The following is a 26,636-nucleotide window of genomic DNA, read 5'->3' on the forward strand; positions in this document are numbered from 1 at the left end:
CGAGCGCTGGGTCAGCGATGGTACAGCATCCCTAAGCAGAGAGGGTTTAGGGCCTTACTTCATAGACCCAGGTTTCAAACCCTGACCCTGTGATCAGTAACCCAGCACTCTAACCACTGAACCACCCCTTACATAAATACTCTGTTAAAATACATTTACCACCTCATACTAAATGTTTGGTAAACCTTGGTATTTGGTACATGGTGTATCTTCATGTTTGTGTTGAGCCTCACACAGTGTTAATGTGTCAGTCAGTCAGCCTTGAACATACATGGTAAGACCTGCACTAGTCTAGTCGAGCCAAGGAAAGCATGTTGCACAAAGTTCATCTTATTACTCAGGTTATATAAAATGCAATAACTCCCTGGAACTGCATGTGAAGCTAAGGTGAGGACTAGCATTCTGTTAAACATTGCTTAGCCTTAGGCCATGATTGGTCAGCTAAGATACATTTATATAATCCCTTTTGGTGCTGTCTGAAGCAGTGTGGTGTGATGGTATACCTAATGTACTGTATAGTTTGGAGACAAAAATGTGTGTGATGTATGACTGTCGAGAAATATTTTAGGTGATCAAAGACTGATTTTTTCCCAAAAATGAAAATGATGTACTCTCTGACCACCACTTTCCATGTGATCTTCATTCTTTGTTGTCTCTGATCTTTACCTCAACGCTGATGAATCAGGGGCATTCTGATCAACATGATTTTCTTATCATACTATGGTGTGTAATCATTAACTGGGCGTTGCTGCTCATTTGCTCAGGGATATGTGCCATCTTCTTTATCAGTATGTGCCATCTTCTTTATCTTTTCTATAGTTTTAGAAAACAAAATTACAGGTAGATTTTTATTCACTGAGGGATGAACAGTTTTATTTTCTTCCTTAAAAGTACAGAATTATTCTTAAGGCCTATTTGTGTAACTAAAAAATAAGAACATTTGCCTTATTGAGAACAATGTGTTCAGCGCCATTTTTAAAATGTCCAGGTTAGCCTGTAACGTTACAGAAATAATGTCCCAATAACGTTCTGAAAACATTAATATAATGAATGGCTAAAACGAACATTATGAAAACATCTGAAGTAATCAAATGAATAAAACGCAGTACAAAAAATGCAGTACTTAAGAACTAAAGCATATAATTAAATATTTTCTGAATTAACATTGATAATAAAAAGTTTAAAATATGAATTTTTAAAATGTGTCTAAGTGTAAAAAGCCCATATTGGATTATCACAACTGATCACCCTCTATAAAGGAGCAGTTGTCAGCCCCTCAGTATCCGCCCAGATCCTCAGAGCCGCCGCCCACAGGCCCAAATAAGGACTTCCGCCTCGTTTAGTTCATGTGTTTGGTTATTTTCATGGATATCCGTTCATGATTCATGTTGATTGGGTTCATGTGTTTCACCTAAGACTGGGGTTATTTAAGAAGCCTCAATACCGCCATTCAATGCCGAGAATTGTATCCTTTGGGACCTCGAGGTTTCAAGAGAGGTTCCCCGTACTGTAGAAGTGTGTTGAGGCCAGCTTCTACTCAGAGTTCACGTTCAGGAGCAGGTCACTCTGCCTATCAAGTCATTAGGCCTAGCTCGCCATGACAGAAGTGTTAAAAGTTCTGCAGCAAATTTTCCTGTCTGTCAAACACTGACAGAATAGTTCTGCTGTATCATGAGCGTGAACACTGTGCTGACTGTGTGCCATTCAGCAACACAGGCCGGGCAGCTAACCATTACCTAAAGCAAGCAAGGACACCTAAGAGAAGGAAGCCCTTGGTAAATTACATCACATTGGCTGTGAGTGAGTTTCTCTGCAAAAACATTTATGAATTTTTGTAAATTCAATTTCAACAAGAGTGATTGACTTTATTTTTCCATTTATGGTTTGGCATTGTTTACATACATTTGATAGCAATTTAAGAAAGCAGAAAAATATGGCATAATTTTTTTTTCTGTAAACATATTACATAAATGTAATCTGTTAAATAAGGATTTCTATAATTGTATAATATTTTATAAGATTGTATAGAATTTTAAATTATATTACATACTGTATATACTTGGGACAGGCTGCGAAGTGGGTGTCCCAAGAAGACAACACCCCAAGAAGATTGTTTCCTCACCCTGTCAGCGCAGTACCGTAGACGGTCTTCTGCAGATTGCAAGCAAGGTTTGCAGGATGATCTGGCCGACGGCTCTCTGTCTAGACAATCCGGAACGGACCGCACACAGCCAATATCCAGTTTTATCGGGCTGCCTTATAACCCAGCAATAGTTCTGAACAGGACTTTTCAGGATCCGTTAAGCATGCAGAAGGTTCTTTGAGTTGTCATGGTTCCATATAGAAGAACCATGTAAGCTACATTGTTAAGGTTGTATACTGTATAGAACCATTGCCTTTAGTATATTACTAAAGGAACCTTTAGGAACCTTTTTAAGATCGTAGTAGAGAGATGCTTTACACAATATACATAGTTTAAACGTATTAAACATGCACACCATATTGAGGCCTAGGTGTCTAAACAGTAAATCTTAAATCAATGTGCTGAAGTGGGTTTCTTGTAGGGTCAGTTTAGGTTCTTTAAAAGCCTTTTAAGGAATAGCTCTTAAAAGAACCCTGTTTTGTAAAAGATATGAGAGGGTGAACTATTTTAAAGTTTAAACAACTTCCACACACTGTACAGGATAATCAAAAGGGGTTCTATATAGTACTGAACATGGTAATTCAATGGTAAATAGGTTCCTTTACAAATCTTTTACAAGAGGTTTTTGTTGTGTATGAAGAACCATTTAACCAGTTAGTGAACTAAATATTTTTACTAAAGAGCCCTTTTTAAAGGTAATTTATAAACAAATAAAATACCAATACTTTTTATTATGATTTCTTGAGATAGCAAAACATTCAACATCAACATTTATATAAAAGGAATGCTGTAATATAAAAGAAAATACAAAAATGCTGATGAATCACAGGGTATGCTGAGTAGTGGACCAAAAACAAAGAATTTACAACATTCGCTCTGAATTCAATGACATTATGAACACTGAGTAACACTGTGTTGTTATCAGGCTGTTAAATGTAATCATTAACTTCTTTGTGCTGCTCACACACTCTGAAAGGCGTGACGTCTTCTTCATTCTCACTCATCTCACGCTACACTTATACTGATGTAATCGTGTGTAAGATACATAGTCAGAAGCAACATCAGGACCCCTTAATGCCCCAGTCAAATTGACACAGTGTAAATGACTTGGTGTGTACACAGGTTAAACCAAATTTTGTTTTTCATGTAATTTCATCACTTTCTCTCAACAGATTTTCTACCAGCAGAGCAGCACAAATGTGAGCATTTATCTACTGTAACTTATTTTTGCAAAAGTCTGACTTGAGATTTTGTCAAATGATTTGAGTTAAATGAGATTAAGCTCATTCTTCATTCTTCAAAGCAAAGTCATACTTACTGGAGAGTCACACTGGTGCATCCCAAACCACACAGTTAAATACTTTACTTACCACAGGAACAAAAGTACTAACTGTGGCATTCACACATTCCACTTAATCCAGAGTTTTTAAATGAAATCATTTCAGTAGTACAGCATATTACTAAACAGCACCACATCCCTGCTGAATAAAAACAGCCTGGTCAATTCAAGCTGGTCAAACTGGTTAAGCTGGTTGACCAGCGTAGCTTCTGACCAGCATAGGGTGTGATTTGGTTTAGCTGGTCTACCAGCATGAACAGCCTGACCAGGATAGTCAAACAGCATCACCAAGTTATTTGATCAGCATGACCAGTATGACCAAGCAGGTTGACCAGCATAAAAAAGGTTGACCTGTCTGACCAGCATGATCAAGCTGATCAATAGTCCATCAAACTCAAATGAAACCATATGGTATCCTGGTCAAGAGCTAAGCTGGTCAAGCTGGTTAAGCTAGTTGACCAGCTTAGCTCTTTACCAGCACAGGGTGTGTTATCGTTTTGGTTTAGATTAGTCTACCAGCATGGACAACCTGACCAAGCTAGTCAAGAGCTTGTCAACCAGCTTAACCAGTTGGCTCACCAGCTCAGGGGAGGTATTTCCTGGAGGGCCAGCTCCTCAACCACCTTGGCCTTCGTGGACCAGTTTAGTCCAGATATCGGCAAAAGCTGGTCCTGAGCTGGATTTTTCAGCAGAGATATTATAGGTAACATTACAAATCATACATAAAGTGCAATAAATATAAAAAACCAAAAGCAATGAAATATAATTTAAAAAGAATTGAGAGAAATAAATAGGCACACTGTTTTTAGTTTACATAAGCTACTATAAATGAAGATAGAAAATTTACAGTTGTTTAACAAATTATGTCCTTGAGTTTAAAATTATCACCAAAATTCATATTTAAGAAGAACAATAAAGCCTTTTCTAAACACTGGAGGCCACACTATGCCTATGAAATGAGGTGTTCATTACAATATCCACAAAAAAGGCCCAGAGATCAGAAAATGAAAATGGCTGCAATTGTCTGCTGCACTTAAAATAATATTAAAAACAATGGGTTTTTTAGCATTGCCATAGAATTCATGTAAAGGAACTTTGAGTGTATTAGCATATAACCTACATTGATAACAATACATTGACTTCATTAAACCTTTAATTGGTTGTTCATACATACATTCTTCTACAAAATTGGCTCTTATCTTAACTGAAGATGGTTCTTCTATGACATCACTCAACTAACCCTTTGTAACACCTGTATTTTTAAGAGTGTGTGGTAAAAAAAAAATCCAAACCCCAGGTTGCTGCATGTAAGTTTATAGTTGCACATTGAACTGACATCATAAAACTGGCAACCGTACCAAAATACCCCCAAACAAACCAGAAGCTCTGTCTAATGAGGTTAGTTAAGTTTCTAAGGCAGTAACAGAGTACAGTTGGAGTAGCTGCTGTTGGATAATAATAGTCTCTCTACATTAATCTTTATACCTAAGAAGTTTCAGTGACATTTGAGGAGAAAAGTACAAATTTATGTATTTGTTTACCATAGGGCACGATTGCAAGGATTTTTTTCTCATAGAGAAAACTCCTGTATTTCTTAATAAGGACACAACGTCAACCACAGAATGATGAATACAGTATGAAAGTCAATGGTTAAAGGTCTAACAGTGAATCACATTCCTCTTGAGCTTCTGGTATAGCATATAAGAGTTCCCTGTAATAACTCTTAACTTAGCATATCTTGAATATCTTACCCACCATGTTCTCATACAGTGGGGAAAAAAGTATTTAGTCAGTCGCCAATTGTGCAAGTTCTCCCAATTAAAACTTCTTTTATTTAAAAAAAAAATGAAATCTTGCTTTAGGCTTAGTTGCCTAATGGTTAAGGCATCAGCCTTTGGAGCTGAAGATTGTGGGTTTGAGTCCCATCTGGGTCAAATCATGCTGTCAGGTACAGGAGCTTGTTTTTTGCTTATTTTACGAATACTTTTGACTTACCAAGAAATCCTGATTTGCTGGTGACTGTGCTAATGGTGTAGTGGTATCATGCAAGGTTCCCCTTCTTGCGACCTAGGTTCAATTCCTGGTTGGCGCAATTTTCTTACTAATTTGCAATTTGTGGGCATCGTGTACCAGATCAAATGATTTCAAATACTGCTTTGCTTGTGAATTGAAATGTACATAGCCAGCAACACTTCTGCGCAAGTTTGATTCAGGGTTGATTCCCGGTTGGCGCACATATCTTACTCATTTGCGTATTGTGGGCATGGTGTACTGTATCAAATGATTTCAGAATCAGAATCAGAATCTCTTTATTTCACCAAGTATGTTACACATACAAGGAATTTGTCTTGGTGAGAGCAACACGTATGACAAGTAACAAAAAACACAGAACACAGTCTTAAACTAAAGGAAAATGACACTAAACAATAAATAGGGTAGGGGATAAATTAAAAAAAGTAAAAAGGTAATAAAGAGCTGATATTTACAGAAAGTAAAGAGCTGATATTTACAGAAGAGAACATCTGTACAGGTGTGCAAATAGTTATAGTGCAAATAGGCAGAGTGCAAAATAGCTGTTCAGTCCGGTTTGGTACAGTTTCAAATGATTTCAAATATTGCTTTGCTTGTGAATTGAAATGGACTTTGCAATTTTAAAAAATGATTTCCTTTTATTTTTAAAAAAATGAAGTCTTGCTGTGGGCCCAGTGGCCTAATGGATAAGGCATCAGCCTTCGGAGCTGAGGATTGTGGGTTCGAGTCCCATCTGGGTCAAATCATGGTGGGAGGTACAAGAGCTCTTTTTTGCTTATATATAACGAATACTTTTGACTTACCAAGAAATCCTGACCTGCTAGCAGTTGCGCTAATGGTGTAGTGGTATCATGCAAGATTCCCATTCTTGTGACCCGGGTTCGATTCCCGGTTGGCGCAATTTTCTTACTAATTTGCAATTTGTGGGCATCGTGTACCAGATCAAATGATTTTAAATACTGCTTTGCTTGTGAATTGAAATGTACATAGCCAGCAACACTTCTGCGCAAGTTTGTTAATTTTTCCTTTTATATTTTTAAAAAGCTCCGCTTGAGTTTGGCCCAGTGGCCTAATGGATAAGACATCAGCCTTCAGAGCTGAGGATTGTGGGTTTGAGGCCTGTAATTGACATCATAGGTAGACCTCAACTATGAGAGACAAAATGAGAAAAAAAATCACATTGTCTGGTTTTTAAAGAATTTATTTACAAATAATGGTGGAAAATAAGTATTTGGTCACCTACAAACAAGCAAGATTTCTGGCTGTCACAGACCTGTAACTTCTTCTTTAAGAGGCTTCTCTGTCCTCCACTCATTACCTGTATTAATGGCACCTGTTTGAACTCGTTAACAGTATAAAAGACACTTGCCCACAACCTCAAACAGTAACACTCCAAACTCCACTATGGTGAAGACCAAAGAGCTGTCGAAGAACACCAGAAACAAAATTGTAGACCTGCACCAAGTTGAGAAGACTGAATCTGCAATATGCAAGCAGCTTGGTGTGAAGAAATCTACTGTGGGAGCAATAATCAGAAAATGAAAGACCTACAAGACCACTGCTAATCTCCCTCGATCAGGGGCTCCACCCAAGATCTCAGCCCGTGGGGTCAAAATGATCATAAGAACGGTGAGCAAAAAATCCCAAAACCACACGGGGGAACCTAGTGAATGACCTGCAGAAAGCTGAGACCAACGTTACAAAGGCTACCATCAGTAACACACTACGCTGCCAGGGGTGCCAGACGTGTTCCCCTGCTTAAGCCAGTACATATCCGGGTGCGTCTGAAGTTTGCTAGAGAGCATTTGGATGTTCCGGAAGAGTACTGGGAGAATGTCTTATGGTCAGATGAAACCAAAGTAGAACTGTTTGGTACAAACACAACTCGTTGTGTTTAGAGGAGAGTGAGTGCTGAGTTGCACCCAAAGAACACCATACCAACTGTGAAGCATGGGGGTGGCAACATCATGCTTTGGGGCTGTTTCTCTGCAAAGGGACTAGGACGACTGGTCTGTGTACATGAAAGAATGAATGGGGTCATGTATTGTGAGATTTTGAGTGCAAACCTCCTTCCATCAGCAAGGGCATTGAAGATGAAACGTGGCTGGGTCTTTCAGCATGACAATGATCCCAAGCACACTGCCAGGGCAACAAAGGAGTGGCTTCGTAAGAAGCATTTCAAGGTCCTGGAGTCTCCAGATCTCAACCCCATAGAAAACCTTTGAAGGGAGTTAAAAGTCTGTGTTGCTCGCCGACAGCCCCAAAACATCACTGCTCTAGAGGAGATCTGCATGGAGGAATGGGCCAACATACCAGCAACGGTATGTGCCAACCTTGTGAAGACTGAAAACGTTTGACCTCTGTCATTGCCAACAAAGGATATATAACAAAGTATTGAGATGAACTTTTGTTATTGACCAAATACTTACTTTCCACCATTATTTGCAAATAAATTCTTTAAAAATCAGACAATGTGATTTTCAGAATTTTCTCATAGTTGAGGTCTACCTATGATGTCAATTACAGGCCTCTCTCATCTTTTTAAGTGGGAGAACTTGCACAATTGGTGACTGACTAAATACTTTTTTTCCCCACTGTACATACTGTCCTGGTATACTAAGGTGTTTTCTATTAGTTGACTATTAGAGCTTCTTTAGCATTTTCTCCCTCCATGACACTACCAACATGTAACATATTTATGTAGGGCCTGTATGAGTAGCCCAACTGGAAACCCAACATTTTCTCGGATTCCGTGTTGGCCCCATGTTGGTGATAGGACCAGGAGGTTTTAAACAAGGGCCCCATCTGGGTTGTACACTGCATAAAGGGCCCATGTGAGATTGAGGTGGGCTGTACCGATGTGGCCCATTTGACAAGCCCAACTGGGACAAGCACATGTAGAAACCCACTCAGAGCCCACCTACAACCCACCTAGCCTATATTCCACCCACGAGAGCCTCTCATGAGCATGTTGGCTGGGTGGTAGACTTGTACTGCCTCTGCAACTTGCTTTATTAGCCACCAGGGGTCACTGTTGTAAAGATAATTTAAGAATGCCTCTTGTTCTGATTATTGTAGTAGAGGCCCTTAGAAAGCCATCCAAGTATGTCATTTTTTAGCTAGAGCATCTTCCATGGTTAAAACTCCTCATCTATCTGCTCCTCCTTATATGTAGGCCTATGTTTATTGCATAGACCCTACATTAAATATTTGCAAACATACTGGCAACTGTTTTTTTTTTTTTTAGCTGCTCAAGCTTAAAACACTCTCAGTCTCTCTTATGAATTGTGCAGTGTCCACCAGGTGACCCCAAGAGAAGAAAAAGCTAAAAAAAAAAAAGGCTGGACAGAAAGCCAAGAAAGTGTCCTTCAAATGGGAGAACAGCCAAAACAGCTGCGGAAAAACTTTGCTATAATGAGGTTTCATTAGGCTGGGCCTTCCTGCTTTCCCTGTGTGTGTTTTGGGCTGGTTTCCCAGACTCTGTTGGGCATTTCAAAAGAAATTGCAATTTAGGCTTGAGTAGGACGGATTACACTTAAAGGGATTGTCTCCTGGAAATTCAGGATTACTCCAAACACTGTTGATCAGCTAAGACGTGTTTGGTGACCATAGCGTACTTCTTTAGCTTTGGGTTGCTCAACTGCACTTTGTCAATGAAGACTGATAAGAAGAAAATGCTGTTCCTTCATTATCTCCAAGTTTCTGCCAAGGCAAGAGGATTGACCCAGTGATCATTCAGTTCCAAGCCTCCTTTAGGCCACTGTATGGTTTATGCTTGCTGAACGTAGTAAGCAAGCAATGTTAACACTTCAATATGCACGATTCCCTCTCCAGAGCATACAGTCTATATGTTAATAAGTGTAAATTAAACTGTAAAACAATCTGATTTGAATTTACTGTTTCTGTGGTGTCACAAACACACAATTACATATAACCATTTATTGTAGGATGACCAGATGTCCTCTTTTCCCAGACATGTTCTCTTTTTGAAATCTAAAAAAAGGATCTGGCTGGGAATTCCAAAGTCCGGAAAATGTGTTTGCTGCGACCCTTGCCTTACATATACTCCATATTTGGTGTGCAGATTTTTACAGCATTAAATACTGTAACTTTTCTTTAAATTACACCTTCTCTCCACAATAACTGCTCTATATGTACAGGCATGTACAGGAAGAATATGATTGACTGCCATTTAAATATGCCTAAACACCAGTGTAAATCATCCAAGGAGAAGGAAAAACCTATCAGTGGAAGTTGCTGAAAGAAGATTAGTGGAGCAGAGCATTTCTATCGGTCCATTCATCATAAACGTCTACCACAGTACAAAGAATTGACAGATTTAAATGATGTTAACATGTTAATAAATAAAAAACAGAAGAAGTACAGACAGAAGTAGGTCAGATGAAATACACAAATCAGTCATACATGGAATTAATATTCTGAAATGTCCAAATCAATAATCAAATCAGTGTCATACACAGCTGACTTTATTTTATTTGTGTATTTTGTATTAATAAAAAATTTTATCATTTGGCGATATGGACTAATTAAGGCTATTTATTGATCTTGGTAAATAAGAATAGGTTCCTGTACTTGTGTAGTTGCATGTGTTATGAAAAGTATTTTACACACATACACATCACTATGGTCCTACAACCCCACGCCCACAATTTCTGAATCAACTAAGCTTATTTTGTCTACAGCATTTTAGCCACACCCATTCCCACTGAAGGCATAGAGAGTGTTCCAGCTTTCTGTTCCAGCTTTCCAGCTTTTCTGGCAGGATACAAGGCAGCCAATGAGAACAGAGCTAATTTACATGTATCGGCATAAAATACACAGTGACAGAATCAGCTTGGTGTATTTTAAGGATGAATTACACAAATCATGTAAAATGAATTATGACTAATTGTGGCATGGAAAACTCATAATGTCATGAGTTGGCCTTAAAGCAGGACCACGCCCAATCCATTGTTTAAAGACTGGTATCAAATAAGTCTACAAACATACTCCAGCTGGTTTGGAATGAAGACTAGTGGGCACACTGGCCCTGTGCAGATAGACTGGACTCTCCTGGGTTAAACATTTTAGCCCTTCTTTTGTCTTCTGTCCATTAATTGAAGATCTGCTATTGAATCTGGTATTGTGTTGGTTAGGTTTCCTAGGGGTGAAAACCTATTTAGGCTTAGAGACTGTTTGTGTGGTTGAATCACTCTGGGCTTTTTCCAAATAATGCCTAAAGCACAAATCCAAGGTGATTGAAAATGTTGCTTGTCTGGCTGAGTAGACTGGTCAATATGAACATGAGCCTAAGCACACACAATTTCAGGCCTCAATGTGTGGGCCAAATGGCTCCAGCCCAGCCAGTGCTGACCATGTTCTGCTGTAGCATCTGACTTATTAGACATAAAATACACTGGATGTCAAAATTGTTCGTAGGCACTGTATATTTCAGTGTTTCTTCTGAAATCAAGGGTATTGGTAGGAATTTTGCCCCTCATTTGCTGAAGTAATGGTTTCTGCATTCTGCAAGTCCTTGCACTATATTTTGGAACACTGCTGTGAGAAGTCGATTGCAGTCGTCCACAGGAGCATTAGTGAGTGTTGGGAATGATTAGTTCTGGGTTAACACCAACCCAACTCGTCCCAAACATACTGGATGCATCACTCCAGAGAACGCAGTGGCATAGCACCACACTCCAAATGCTTGGCATTGGACATGATGACCTCCAGAGCATCCCATCCTATTGGCAATGCTTTTCTATGGGGAGTGTACAAGCTGTGTGTGTATGTGCAGTGCTATGCCAGCAATGGGTGCATCTTCAAGTCGCTGAGTTCACTGATTAGAAAGGGCGTCTGGATCTGCTCGGACAGAGAGTACACAATGAAAGTAGTGTATGGTTGAACTTTCCAGGGGAGAAAATAAAAAAATGTAATGGAGAGAGAGAGGCTGGCTAAATATTAAATGAGGGTAACATCCTCATGGGTCACTTACTGGTCAGCCCATTGATAAGCATTCAGAGGAATGAAGTTCAGAAGCTAACTGTGAAGCCGTCTGAGTGTTGGCCTTATCATTGGGAGAGGGCATGTTCAATCTCGGCCTGCTTTCCACTCACTCTGCCTATCCACTCTGCTTCCATTTGTGCATTCATGTGGAGGGCTAGCCACACTAAATGTTGTACCCAAGTAATTAGTGTGAACGTGGGGGGCTGTAAAACCCTTCAACAGCAAGTGAGCACCAGAGCACACTAAACCACACTCCAGACACACCACGGAAGTGCAGCCCAGAAAGCAGAATGAATAAAACACCCCACAAATTTAGGTTCCGATCATCATTTTTAGCAGCAGTGGTTGGGTGTTTCCTCCCTACACTGGTAGCATCATGTGAACAGAATTTTTTTCATCAAATATCCCAGCTTTGAAAAACCCAGGGGCAGAGCCTAGGGTCAGAAATGCCACAGAGAAGAGCAGAGAAGGTTAAGAACTTTGCTCAAGCAGAGGCAGAGGTTGAACCCAGATTAATAACCCAGAGCTTTATCCACTGCATATAACACCAATTTAAAAGTCGTTTTAACCTGTAAAAATCCTTAATTGAAGCAACATTATGTTGCATTTTATCTTAAAATAACTGTTTGGAAACCACTGTGATTCTCCACTGACTGAAACAGAGAGAACAGCATGTCTATCGTTGCTACTCTGGGCTCAGCACGTCAGTTACTGCTCTCGATAATTTTGGTGGAACGCGCAGGACATCGTTCTCGAGAGTCATATTTGTATGTAATATTACTTTACCCCGTATCTTTCACTTCAGATACTGGTTCTGTATCTCTCAGCTTGTCCAGAAATGCATGTGTAAATTCTGTAGGGGGAGCCGAGGAGCAAGAAATACTGTTGAGAAATTTAGATAAAGCTTCATTCTTATAATTACGGTGTATTGTTGTATTACTATATTATTGTACTTTAGATTATTTCTTCCATTTTCTTATTTTTTTTCTATTTTTTATTCTGCTGGATATTTACCAGCTAACTCATGCCACAGTTTTCAACATTTCAGTGTTTTTATATATTGACACAGTTTCAGCTTTGGGTGATCTGTCTGACTGCGCGATTCAGGCTGGTGTGCAGCTTTTTGTATACAGACGCACGTTTGTGCACCTTTTTACGTGCTGATGGAACAAACACACTGGTAACCACATGAGGTACCACAGCAACCACTGGAAACACTATAGCTATCAGGTGGTATTACAGGTGGCATTATAGCAGCTGTCTAGCAACCACCTAGCAAAACAGTTAAACAACCTCTAAGCAACCCTATAGCAAGCATTTAGCAAGACATACCACCAATCTAGCAACCACCTAGCATGCTCATAGCAACCACATGGTATACCACAGCCATTTGGCAAAGATTTCACGTGACACCATTAAAGCTTTAGCATTAATTACATAATTAATAATTAAGGCTAAAGCTTTCTGTCATAAATTAAGGGAAGGAGCTAACTGATCAGTATTATTTTGCACAAAAATAAATAAAATGTTAAAGAGGTGCTATATTTTGTTTATAGTAATCTATTATGGCCAAAAAAGCATAAAAATGATTAAAAATAATGACTTATATAGTCTATTTAGAGCACTATTTAGGATCTCGCGGCGTCCTGACATGACCTATGTAGCACACTATGTAGGGAGCACGGAGCCGATTGAGACGCAGCCAGAGATTCACTCAATGGGGAAACTCCCTTAGCCCGTGTGAGTGAGTGAGTGAGTGAGTGTGTGTGTGTGTGTGTGTGTGTGTGTGTGTGTGTGTTGTAGTAGTACCAGTCTCGGCATGTGATTTCTGAAGCTACGTTAACCCCCCCTCCTCTGTTGTGTGGTCTTGTGACCGCCTGCCTCAGCTCTGCTGATCTATCAGTCACTCACTGGAGACGAGCGACGATGAGCTAACCTGCGGTCGCTGGAGGAACAACAAAACAGGGAAGGAAGGAGTCGGACAAAGGCTGCGAAGGGCTAGAGAGGAGCTGAGGCATGGCATCCATCAACGGAGCCCGTAAGAAAGCCGCAGCGAGGAACCGAGCGGTGGAGAGGCGGAATTTAATCACCGTTTGCAGGTGAGTCAAAGATCCGGAGAGCGGCTCGGTCTCGACGCTCCGGGTTCGATGAATCGGGTCTGGGCTGTATCACTGCAGCTCGTTTGGTTGTGTTGGATATGGTCGTTAGTTTATTCCCTCGTTTCTGGCTCCGGTGTCTCTTTTGCGCGACAGTCTGCTAAACGGGCTGAGGGCTGAAAACGAGTGGCAGAGCTGTTGTAAGAGCATGACGTCATTCGTGCTTCATGCAAATTGGACAGGTGAAGCTTCTGCTGCTGATGCTGCTGATAATGATGCTGATGCTGCTGATGCTGCTGCTGCTGATAATGATGTTGATGCTGCCTGGCTGACTCAGGAAAGCAGAGATGGGGTTCTGTCCAGGATGCTGGAGATGTAGACACCTTGCAGAAGTTTTAGTCCACCCCTAATCTAATACACCATGGAGGAGTAGTGGGAGTGCTGATCTAGGAAACGAGTGGCAGGGCAGTTGTAAGAGCAAGCTGGTTGATTCAGTAGACCAAAATACAATCTTGGGATTAAAGAGCTTGTGTCTGTGTGTTAGGTTTGTGTTGGGAATAAAATAGCTCTCGATGTGTGTTAGTGCTGAAGATAAAAAGGGCACTGGAGCTGTGTTGAGTAAGTGTTGGGAATAAAGAGCCCATATAGGTGTGTTAGGTTAGTGTTGGGAATGAAGTGAATCTGGGGGTGTGTTAGGTTAGTGTTGGGAATGAAGTGAATCTGGGGGTGTGTTAGGTTAGTGTTGGGAATGAAGTGAATCTGGGGTGTGTTAGGTTAGTGTTGGGAATGAAGTGAATCTGGGGGTGTGTTAGGTTAGTGTTGGGAATGAAGTGAATCTGGGGGTGTGTTAGGTTAGTGTTGGGAATGAAGTGAATCTGGGGGTGTGTTGGGTTAGTGCTGGGAATGAAGTGAATCGGTGGGTGTGTTAGGTTAGTGTTGGGAATGAAGTGAATCTGGGGGTGTGTTGGGTTAGTGTTGGAAATGAAGTGAATCTGGGGGTGTGTTGGGTTAGTGTTGGGAATGAAGTGAATCTGGGGGTGTGTTAGGTTAGTGTTGGGAATGAAGAGCCCATATAGGTGTGTTGGGTTAGTGTTGGGAACGAAGTGAATCTGGGGGTGTGTTGGGTTAGTGTTGGGAATGAAGTGAATCTAAGGGTATGTTAGGTTAGTGCTGGGAATGAAGTGAATCTGGGGGTGTGTTGGGTTAGTGCTGGGAATAAAGTGAATCTGGGGGTGTGTTAGGTTAGTGTTGGGAATGAAGTGAATCTGGGGGTGTGTTGGGTTAGTGTTGGGAATGAAGTAAATCTGGGGTGTGTTAGGTTAGTGTTGGGAATGAAGTAAATCTGGGGTGTGTTAGGTTAGTGCTGGGAATGAAGTGAATCTGGGGGTGTGTTGGGTTAGTGTTGGGAACGAAGTGAACCTGGGGGTGTGTTAGGTTAGTGTTGGGAATGAAGTAAATCTGGGGGTGTGTTGGGTTAGTGCTGGGAATGAAGTGAATCTGGGGGTGTGTTGGGTTAGTGTTGGGAATGAAGTGAATCTGGGGGTGTGTTAGGTTAGTAAGGTGTGTGGTCATGGTGCTGGACCATGGTTGGGCAAGCATAGGAGAGTGTGGAGGCTTGAAGGAAAAGGATTGGCGCACACTGTGAGCGAAAGGCTATATCTCCAGGAGCTCAGTAGGACAACTCTATTTACAGTGCACTAATCAAACCCTGAATGCGGACTGTAATCAATGATGACTCACAAAGGCTGATTCAATCATTGTAACAGCCCCGTATATGGGGGGCCGCTTAATGAGGATTTCAATTAATCTCACATGCCCTGCTGAAAGGCCATGGTGTACAGTGTGAGGAGCTGTGTAGATATAGCAGTTTAAGCACCACTGCTGTGTTGCCAGCTCAACTGCTATATCTACAGCTAAACTACAGATAACTCACTGGATAATCTATAAACCAATGTTTCCCAATTACAGTCCTGCAGACCTGCAGACCTGCCTTTCTTACGTATCCTTTCACATTTCTCTTCAGCCCAGGTGGCACACAGTGTAGCTGGGACTCAATCCTGAGTCACAGTTATTCACTGTATCAAAGCAACATTTAAAAGACATGTTTGAGCCAAAAAAGATATTAAATTAAATAAAAAAATCAATCATACACCATATGTCCAAATGTTTGTGGACATCCCGTCTAATGAATGTATTCAGCTTCTTTAAGTTGCACAGGGGTTGAGCTGTAGAGCAATGGTGGAATGGTGTTCTCTGGAAGGATGGTGCTCCATCCAAAACCTCTGGAAGTGGATCAAGCAAAGTTCTGACCTCACTAATGCCCTTGCTGCTGACTGCAATCAAATCCTCACCGCTATGCTCCAAAATCTTGTAGAAATCCTTGCCAGGACAGCAGAGACCGTTACTCCAACAATAGCTGGATAAACCTTGATTTTAGAAGCAACAATGAATGAACAGGTGTCCCAGTACTTTTGTGCACATAGTTTAACCTGTTCCTACATAAATATTGTAAATAATATGAATACATTTATATTTATATAAATTGATATAAATAAATGTGCATTTTAAATTCCCCCTTTTAAAATCCTGTTTAATTGTTTTAATGTCCAAACCAAATTTATGAACTGGTGGGGTGATGACCATGCCAGTGCCCCCCTACCAAGCTAGCCACCTGGCATCATAGACATGCTTCTGTTGCCTAACAGCACCCACGATTACTCACATGGTTTACATGAGTGGTACAAATAATATGAAATGATTGGTTATTATTTAAGAAGTGTTTTCGCCACTTATAAAATGCTGGGTGGCTTGTGTTAGCAGCTATTAAAAACATTAGCTACTAACAGAGCATTTGGGCTGGCAGAGTACAGATAGCAGTAGTTAGCTGGCTAGCTAACCTTGTTGTTGTTATATGTTGTTATACAGTAACAAATGGCATCAGGGAAATGAGCTTGGCAGGGGTGTGACCATGGTCAAAACAATATAGGGCATACTTTTGTACTTGTTTTATAGCTAAGTGTCATGTAGTGCCAGATGAAAACAGTTTGTGTGTGTGTGTGTGTGTGTGTGTGTGTGTGTGTGTGTGTGTGTGTGTGTGTTTATATGTATTGGATGGAGCACCATCATTACAGAGGACACTGCACCACTGCTCCCCAGCTCAGTGATGAGGGGGTGGGCTTTATACCCCTCTAGCCCACACCTGGCATTAGGCTTTGTGCCTGCAGGTTCGACCTTATCCTGTTTTATTTGCAGTCATTCTTTGCAGGGACTAGAGAAGCAGTGCATTTGCACATCTGTGTCAGCAATGGGTGCAGCTTAAAGTAGCTAAATACATTTATTAGAAAGGGTGTCCACAAACACCCTATGGACATATAGTGTAGCTAATATTACTTATTGCTGCAGTTTGAACCTAAAACATTGGACACCAAACATGTCTTGGCACATCGGTTAACACATAGTTGTACACATTAAATTAGACAGCCAAATTTAGTGGATGTTTTAGAGCAGGGAGTTTAACAATTCTAGACTTTGGCCCTGAGTTCTCCACCCCTGGATTAATGAGTAGAGGAGGACAGGAGAAATTCCAAGGATCGTGATTGTCATATGTGTGAAAGATAATGTGACCATGACTAGATCTATTGGTGTGTAGGTGTGTGTGTGTGTGTGTGGCAATGTGTTGGCCGCTTTTGTATGCTGCACATTTCATTAAGTGGTAATTGTGCTTTGTTGAAGTGCCTTGGTTTGACTCATCCACTCTGGTTAAGCAGGTCTGTAGGTCTGTCAGAACAGCCCTGCATTTTAAACATGTGCTTCAGATCCTGTTCGCTGAGAGATCACACAGCTATCTTCTGTCAGTGCTTTGGGTCTGCACTTGTAGACAGCTGATCAGGCATCCAAGACGTTTCACTGAACAGCCTGTTTTCCTTCATGGGTTATTGTAATGTGTCTGCAAAGCCAGGTTTGTGGTTGGAGTTGCTGATATTCATCCACCATCCATCAAGTTCTGTATGCCTATGTTCTGTTAGCATATTGGGGTAAAAAAGACTTTATATAAGGCTTATCAACAACTGTCGAACCAATGCATATGTTGGCCACTTTATTAGGAACTTGGTGCTGGTGTACAGATAGAGACACAATAAGTATTAGCCCTCCTGTAGCTCAGAGCACAGTGCGGATCTGGAATTGAATTTTTAGTCCAGGATTTTGTAATCTGAAGACCTTTGCTCTTGTCCTTCATCTGAGGCTGGTTTATTTTGGGTGCTGGAGCAAAAACTGCATGTGTGGTTCATGACTGGACAATACATTTGCTATGAAAGGTCGCATATAAGCCTGACCTGTCTCTGTGAATACATGTACCTAATCAAGGCAAATAAAACAATAACAGGGATGTGTGATATTTTAAAGGGTATTTAAAAAGATTAAAGGAAATAATGTAGTAATGCAATTCATAATGGGATCAGGGGGTCCACCGTCGTCACCACACCGCCTTTACTTTGAGTGTAGTTACGTCGGAAGGTTTGTTTGCTTCTTCAGTTTTGCACTAATGTGCAAACAGGCTAATGTAGCTAACAGTTATGTTTGGAAGGTTATCTCCAAACGTAAAGTTGGATGCCGGCGCTGGGAATGACAGCACACCCAAGTTGAGTGCGTTTAAGTTAAACATCCAATAACTGAACACATATTCAAACATCTCAGATCTAACCAAATTGGGTCTCACATTTTATGTTTCAGGTTATCATCGTTAGCATTGTCTCAGGTTAGCACTGTTAGCAAGATCAGTTTATTATAATAATTGCATTATAATAATGCAATAGTTTGCACATTTAAACACCATAGAGACTCAGATGAAAGTTGGACAGTACTGTGTTTATGATTTACTGAAACACAAACAGATAAAAATGCTAATGAACTATATACTACTACTGCTTTTATTGCGGTTGTTAACTGATTACATGTTGGTCATAAAAAAAATCGCTACACTATTACACTGATACACTGATCATTTATCAAAAATACCATAAATTTGTTCAGATTGCTGCTTGCCTCCACCGTGTTGATTTTTCTCTTGATGCGAGCTGACACTAGCCCAGAGGATCATGAGATACATAAGGCAGCAAATGATACATCTACACCCCCTTCACAAATCTTTTATAAAAATATATAATCATTTTATGCAAACATTCAATTTGGATATGACTCAGTACCTTTCTGCCTTTAAAGACTGCCTGAGAAGGCAGCATTTATTAGGTTTCAGACACAGCCAATAGGTATGTATTAGCTACATTAGCCATGTTGCTACAGCGCAAAAATAAAGACGTAACCCATGGACACCGAATATGTCTTTAAGCATCGCCTTTGTTTGGGGTAAAGGCAGAATTGTAAAGGTTTTGGCTGCAAGACCGGAATTGCTTGAGATTATTGTCATTGGCATTGGACAGATGTTTATTTTCAAATGGATATTTAATAGTATTTATTGTACTGGGAAAGAGCGGAATATTTGGGTGGTGATTGGTTACTGTGCTAAAATAGCTGTATTTCATTCACTAATGAAATAGTTACGCATTTGTAACCCTTTGCAGACAGATGTTAGATCTCTCAGTATTGCTAGTCTAGGTGGACTAGGTGGACTTTTTTTAGTCGCATCTTTAAGAAAATAGCTACAAAACTAACAAATTGCTTATAGAATTAGCATAAACTGCATGACTTAGACTGGTCGATTATATTTAATGGTCCAACCATGCCAGGCGGTGCCACGTTGAGTATCTTTGAAGTAGGAAAAGCCATCGTGGCATGGTGCCAGCCTAAATGCCCGCTAATGTCAGACACCCATGGGGGACCCAGCAGGAGCCTCTCGTTGTATAGACCACTAGTCAACACGATGCTACAAAGACTATTCACAGGCAGCTTTCCTCAATAGGATTGAGCACAGAGGCCGAGCAAAGATGTGTGTGTCTGAAGGTGAGCGAGAGCAATAGGAGTTCCAGGTAAACAGAAATGAGTTACATGTTTTTTCGTTGTTGCTGTTGCTGTGTTTTTCCAATATGCTGTCATCCAGTAATGAAAAGAACTGTTTTCCATTCTTTCAGTAGATTGCCTTCTGCCGTGTTTCAGTCCGTGAGCAACACACACTTTCTAAAGCAGTTTGAGGACATTTAGTCTTTTAGGAAGGGATACACCTCTGCACTTTCCAATTGAAAATACCTGTCTTTATAAGACTTTTAAAAACCCACATTATATGTTTATCTTGACTAGAAAATTCACATTTTACATGCCAGTGTTTTATTTTCCAACCTCATGCCACATGGATCGCCATATGGTCCACAGTTTTATCCCTTTTTTCAAGCAAACATTCCAACAACAGTCGAAAAGACATTCCAAAAGACAGCTTTAGGAACTATTGGTTTATGCTGCCCGCACTCTCTTAAACTCTTGAACCCCCCCCCCCCCTTTTATTTTTCTGGAGGATTCTTCCCAATTTTCTTAACAAATGAGTCATTTCAAATTTGCATTCACTGTTTCTAAAGCCCTCATCCTACCCACTAACTGCCGATCCTGTTAGATCAGCTAACAGACACTAAGAGACTAGCACCATACTTCTGGTAATGCTACCAACTCAGAGAGAGCAAATGCAGTTGTGCTCTCTGAGACTTCCGGCCATGGATGACTGTGGTCCCATTGGGGATGGAACCAGCAATGTCCTGATGGTACAGTGAATAGACCACTCAGATCCCCCTAAACGTTGCATGAATTCCGATCGGGCTGTTAAGAGTGATGCTGCACTACCGTATAACTGATACATATGATTAAAATACCAAAAAAGAATATGGTCCAAATTGGAATTAAAGAGGTCACGTTTTTTGTACATGCTGCTACAAATAACAAATATTTAATTGATACATTTTTTATAATTGTGTAAAATTCAGTAATATTACTCTACTGCCTTAGTCCTCATGCTTCATTCTTGTTTAGTGATGGTTCTGTGTCTCTCAGCTTGTCAACATGTCCACGTGTTGTAACGGTCACTTTAAGGTGGGGTACAGTGCACATGTGCATGGAGAGTTTGGAGGAAAGTGTGGGAGAGTGAGTGCGTATGGTGAACTGTGCTGGGTTGTAGCCTGGGTTCTCCAGCTGGTGTTGTCTGGGAAGTTGTGACGAGCGAAGTCGAGGTGCTCTCATTGCTCATTAAACCGTCTCTGAAACCCCTGCACGACGTGCTCCCTGCGTGTCTCTTAATGGAGCTAAGTATTCCCCTCTCCACGAGTGCGCCCACCTAACACCATACTTCCAGTCGTTACAGTGTACAGCTGTCCATGAGGGGAAACTCAAAGTGTGATTTGTATGTACCAGAGTAGTGTAAAAATAAATGACACTCCCCCACTGTAGGGGGAGCCCAGGAGCAAAAAAAAATCAGTTCTCGCATAATGCTGCTTTAACAGCTAGCAAGAATGTTTAGTGTGAGTGTTTAGCGTTACCTTTGCATGAGGAATCACCTTTTAACTAAGATCCCTTTGGGAACCCTTTGGGAATTTGGGTCTAGTTTAGGGTCGGTTTCCCAGCCGTAGATTAAGCCTAGTGCTTGGAGGAGAGCACTAAGTTCTGATCCTGTTACATCAGCTAACAGGCACTGATTTTTGACTATCCCCTCAAAAACGGAGGTTGAATGCCTTAATGGCTCTCTACCTGGTCAAACTATTACTCAAATACCTCTTGTAATTGGTTCTATTGGGAGAGTCATATGTGGAAGCCTTGGGCAGTGGAAATGCTGGGCAGTGGAAAAGAGGCACTGAGGCACTGAGGGGAACCCTTCCAGTTGCTTTTCCACATGGACGTGGTACAGCATGGAACACTTACAAACTGGGCTGTGCCCTGTTCTTCAGCATAGTTAGCTTACCATACTTGGGGGTACTCAACCGTTTGGTGGGAAGGCTTAATGATGTAGGGTATGATCTGCTGATTAGCTTTACATTTGCGTCACCTTGGTGCCACAAGATCCGGGTCAAAGGATTTTCCTTTTCCAGTTCTATATGAAACCATTTTAAAAAAATATTTTCCTTTCAATGGAAAATCACTGTTAGAAATACAGTGAAGCCAAGAACTACATGTGGATGGGGTGGGGGGTGGCGTAAATGAGACTTTTGGCCAAACTGTCACTTTAAATTTGGGGCTTATGTGTACCTGGCTGATAAGCTGTCTCACTCTGGTGTTCAGCCAGGGAACCAGCTGAACGCAAGAGTCATGAAAAACTAGTGTGCGTGTGTGTCAGCAGGGTTGTGTTTGTGTGTGTTTGCTTCTGTGATGTCCCCTTCAGCCTCATCATCGGCGCTCTTTACTGTTGTTGTCAGAAAGTGATGTATCAGGCGGCCACAGGGGGAAAAGTGCAGTCTCCACAGAGACACAGCATCCATCTCTCCGCCATCCCTCTGTGGCAGAGATACGGCCCCTCAGTGACGCGGCTCAGAGCCTGTTACTTTTGCTGTCAATCTCTCTTGTTCGCTCACACACACACTCACACAGTCTGTCTTTGTAGGGTATTTGCATTGATGTCTGAATTACTGTAGGTAGGGCTGTTGTGCTACATCTACAGCATGAAAAGCAACCTTGATTAAGCAACCCTAAAAGCGCTAAGCCACCCTGGGAAGATACTTACAGATACTTACAGATAAGTCAGCGAGCTACTTTCTAGATTCTAGTTTCTTTCATCACAGACTTTTCAGTTCTCTTTTGCTCTGCTGTCTGCCACCTCTTCTCTCCTTTCTCTCCTGCCACATTAAAAGTAGCCCTGAGGAGAGAGCGAGGGGGAGAGAGTGAGATGGATAGCTTCGCCTCTTGATTGCCTAACCTGTTCCGCTGTGTGGCTACCAGTATCAAATGTCAGGCATGATGCTGCATCTCCGCTGTGGAGGGGCAAAAGCTCAGGAGGTACTGCTCTTGTATGCTAGTTTCTCCGCCTTACTCAGTATTCAGAGGCCTACTGCTTCACACTTAGGGGTGTGGTGCCGACTTTGGGGGGGGTTTTGGCTCACAGGGGTGTGGTGCTGGCTTCTCCACCCTGCTGAGCACTTTGTGGGGGCTACTCCTGACTTCTTGGGCCTGCTCTACACTTAAGAGCTCTCAGGGGCGTGACAGCGGCTTATTGGCCCACTTCAGCACTTGGGAGCATTGCACCGGCTTCTTGTCCCCGCTCAGTGCTCAGGGGTGGGATGAAGGGAGGAAGGCTTCTCGGCTGTGTTCGCAACTTGGGATCACAGTAGCAGCTTCTCAGTCATGCTAGCCATCAGGGGTGTGACGCCAGCTCCTCTGACCTGCCTGCCACATAGAGGGATGTTGTTGGCTTCTTGCCGTTGCTCGGCAGTTGGGGCCTGGGCAGGTGGCACAAATCAGATTTTACCCTTATCCAAATGTAGTCAAATCAGCAAAGACATTTTTGATATCTAATGCGCGTTTAATTTCACACTGGAGCTACAAGAATAATGCCACTACCAAGTAATGAATGCTCATGATCACATTATAATTGATGCAATCTGGATGCCTCGGTTCTCAAATGAAGCTTACTCCTAATAAATAGAACTTGTGTAGGCTTCTGTGGTTTCTGAGATTGTGTGGTATGCTGTCATCTATAACGGGACAAAAGTGGGCTTCAAAGTGGTTTCTACTACTGTTTCTAGCTATGAGTTACTTCTATCCATGTTTTGTAGATCACAGTGTCAGAAACCACATCAGCAAGTATGTTTGAGATTAATAAACATCTCAGCATGTGATGATTTCGACATGCTGCTTACTTCTGTGGAATAAGCTTCCACTGCTTGTTAGCTACATGACTGAATCTAAATATGCAAGCTTTTAAAATGAATCATGCCTGACTGACTGTTTGGATACAAGGACTACTGCATATGATAGATTTTTTTTTTGCTTTCCTTTTACATTGCTTTACACTCGAAAACCAACGTTGTGGGGTGGTTATCATCCAACATCTTCCTGGCCTTGCTAACGCTGTTGTCACTGAATGCAGTCAAATCTTCACAGCAATGCTCCTAGAAGAAATCTAGAAGAAATACTTCCCTGGACAGCAGAGACTCTAACAAAAGCAGGGTAAACAGTGTTTAATTCAAATGAAGCAATGAATGAGCAGGTGATCCAATACTTTTGTCCATGTAGTTTATCTTAGTAGCAAAAATGCAGGCCATATTGAGTCTGCCCCATGGTGTTTAGTTAAATGTAACATAAATAAGACATAAATATATGGACTCATTCACTTCATTCATTTTTGCAGTGAATCTACAGTATATGCATAGATGTGTATTTTTGCAGCTTTGCAGGCTGGAAGAGAGAGGCCGTTTTTTTCATTTTTTTTATATTTGTTGATTGGAAAAAAGGAAAATGTCAGAAGGGAAATTAGCTGTGAAATGTCACTCTGTATCCTGGCTCCTGAATGCTGATGTGCGCTGCAGTCCTCTAAAAAGCATAGAGAGACGATTATTTGGGTAAAAAGGACGCTCCTTTCACACTGTAATCACATGTGATGGAGACCGGCGGTACAAAGGGCCTGAATAGTGCATTAATTTCCCCTCAAGGGGGACAAAAAAATGAGTACACCTACGAGTATGTCCTTCTGATATGTGCGTTTTGTGTGTGTTTACATTGCTGGTAGTGAATCAGTTAGTCAGTAAATGCCAGAGTGTGTGTGGCTATAAGAGATAATGCTGTTTATGGATGCTGGAGCATTGATCTCCTCTTCAAACCCACTTGCTGCTTTTAGTGTTTTAAATGCATCTCTCTATAAAGGTGCACATACAGTTTGTCTTAATGGCACGAGATGCTGCTTCATCCAGCCCTGTGTTTTACTAGGTGAGTTAAGTGGTAATTCTGTCTAAAAATCTCAATTACATACATACATCTCCCCCTCACCCCAAGTCAATCAGTCAAGTCATGTTTGCTGTCTGAAATTTGCACCATTAGTTTTGCACTAAGGCTACAAGGCTAATGTAGCTAACAAGTAATGAAAGCATAGGTGTCATTGATTAGCATTGAGCAAACTGCAAGCCTAAATCATCACACACTTGCCTCAAAATGTGTCAGGTTGTTAAGGAACCTATATTAGACTTGTTTGTCCTCCTTCTTGCGTTGTATGACATAGTATTTTAATAGGACAAAAGTATCCAAAGAACTAAGGCCTTAAGATGGCTAGCATAAGTATTGTATCACCTGAGCCACATGTTAATGCCAAGTGTGAACGGGGCCATTGACCACATTATTCTTGTAGTGTCTCAAAGCGTCTCATAGCATCCCCGAAAACAAAGCACCGCCCTCATCCGCATCACTGCCCCAGCCAGAAAATATGTAGTATTCGCGAGACCACGCCATCCACTGTCCAGGCAGGCTTCAGTAACAAACTAACAATCGCTAGACATTTTGTTGTCAAAACAAAAGCAGCAGAGGAATGACGGCATGAATGAGTCTCATACCTCCTCCAGCGGAAATGATGTAAGAAATCTTATCACAGGGAGCAGTCACAGGAGATGCATTTGAAATACTAGGTGTGAACGCCTATGCGTTTTTGCAATCATTTGTGATCAGATTACCTGAGACACATGACCAAATTGTCATCTACGTATCTACCGATGCAGTTACATAAATGTTTCTACAGAAAACTGGGACTAAATCCTAGTGTTTTTTAATGGTGTGTGTTTCTGGTATAAGAATGCTAGTGCAGGCCACTTTACATTGGCTGTGTTTCTACATTGCAGCTTTGAGGCTTCCAGGGCCAGCAGCTCACAAGTAACATTACAACACAGCTTGGATGTTTTCCAAAGTCTGCTGCTGGTGTTTTCAACATCATGGCTTGGATGTTTCAACTGCCGTCTATCGGAGTGACCACACATTTTGGCCTAGATGTTTTCCCAGGACAGTGTATAGTCTATAGCATGGCTGTAGTTTCCAGCACTAGTGATTTCTCTTCATCACAGCTCGGACGTTTTCTGTATTGGCGATGTCTCTGCATGGCTGCCTGGAAGCTGTCGCATTAATCTGACGTCAGTTATTCCGTTCTATCATGTTATCATGGAAAAATTCTGTTTTTCTCACATCAACGTTTAATCCATTTGGTTGTTGCCCCTCAGTCTACCTTGGCAACATAGGGTATGTGATGCCTGGCAACCTGCAGCGTTTTGATCATTCTCTGTCCAAATGGAGGTGTGTGTGTGTGTGTGTGTGTGTTTGTTTCTGTGTGAGAGAGAGAGAGAGAGAGAGAGAGAGAGAGAGAGAGAGAGAGAGAGAAACCAGAATGGAATAAAACACTATTCTTGCTAGATGGTCGGTTTGTCTGTTCATTTGAATAATCGATAAGGATGAACTCCGGTATGAATTTTCATCTAATAAACTCTGTTAGTTGAAGCACTGATTAAAAAAAGTCCAAATACTAAAATGCTTGCTGTTATTGTTAAATCCACAATAAGTTTCTACAGTAAAACATTTTCCTACAAGCCCATGTCACGCTGCATGATGATCCCTTTTATTCTGTGTAGGGTTTAGTGTAGAGATAGACCAGTTACTGATACTCATTGCAGTTTGTATTCCAGCTCGAATGGTCAATTGAGGATACTGGGCTGGATGCAATATTAACCTTTCCAGGCTAACTTGGTAATGCATCATCATGCAGGGCTTCTGTAATGTTGTGTGCATCGTCTCTTAAGATATAAATGCACTTTACTTTTTGGAATCAACCACTCCGAGCACCACCTGCAAGAGTCTGTGAATTGTCATGCAGAACTGCACTGTGGAGCTCAAAGTGGTGTTAGTGGTGTTTGCTAGTTCTGCTGTGTTCTGATACTCACTGTACTGGGCTGAGTGATGTACTCTCGGTGTGTAACCAGTTAATGGTGTTAAAAGTCTTCACTCTACTTTCCCCTACAAGACACATTTTAGTTGTACACATTCTGTAAATATATGAGTGAGTTAGATATGGTATATATCATTATATGGTATATATCATGTATATATAGCTGTTGTCAAAAAGTAGCGTTAC

The 26,636-nt window shown here is 41.2% G+C and overlaps 1 protein-coding gene and 3 non-coding genes across 5 annotated transcripts in view; all 4 read left to right on the forward strand.

Moving 5' to 3' along the window:
- The first annotated feature begins 5,343 nt into the window (after window positions 1–5,343).
- trnaq-uug (transfer RNA glutamine (anticodon UUG)) lies at window positions 5,344–5,416 on the forward strand. Its single transcript has one exon. It is a non-coding gene; the product is annotated as a tRNA-Gln (tRNA).
- A 765-nt stretch (window positions 5,417–6,181) lies between these two features.
- On the forward strand, window positions 6,182–6,254 carry trnar-ucg (transfer RNA arginine (anticodon UCG)). The gene has a single exon. It is a non-coding gene; the product is annotated as a tRNA-Arg (tRNA).
- Window positions 6,255–6,342: 88 nt separating this feature from the next.
- trnag-ccc (transfer RNA glycine (anticodon CCC)) lies at window positions 6,343–6,413 on the forward strand. Its single transcript has one exon. It is a non-coding gene; the product is annotated as a tRNA-Gly (tRNA).
- A 6,872-nt stretch (window positions 6,414–13,285) lies between these two features.
- Window positions 13,286–26,636, forward strand: part of rundc3b (RUN domain containing 3b) — a 46,882-nt gene continuing 33,531 nt past the window's right edge. For both annotated transcript variants that reach the window (XM_072692272.1, XM_072692273.1), the window contains exon 1: window positions 13,286–13,618. In XM_072692272.1, the coding sequence (XP_072548373.1) occupies window positions 13,536–13,618 (83 nt within the window). In that variant the 5' untranslated portion in view covers window positions 13,286–13,535. The remainder of the gene's footprint in view (window positions 13,619–26,636) is intronic.

This window comes from Salminus brasiliensis, chromosome 1 (assembly GCF_030463535.1).
Source record: "Salminus brasiliensis chromosome 1, fSalBra1.hap2, whole genome shotgun sequence".
Classification (NCBI taxonomy): domain Eukaryota; kingdom Metazoa; phylum Chordata; class Actinopteri; order Characiformes; family Bryconidae; genus Salminus; species Salminus brasiliensis.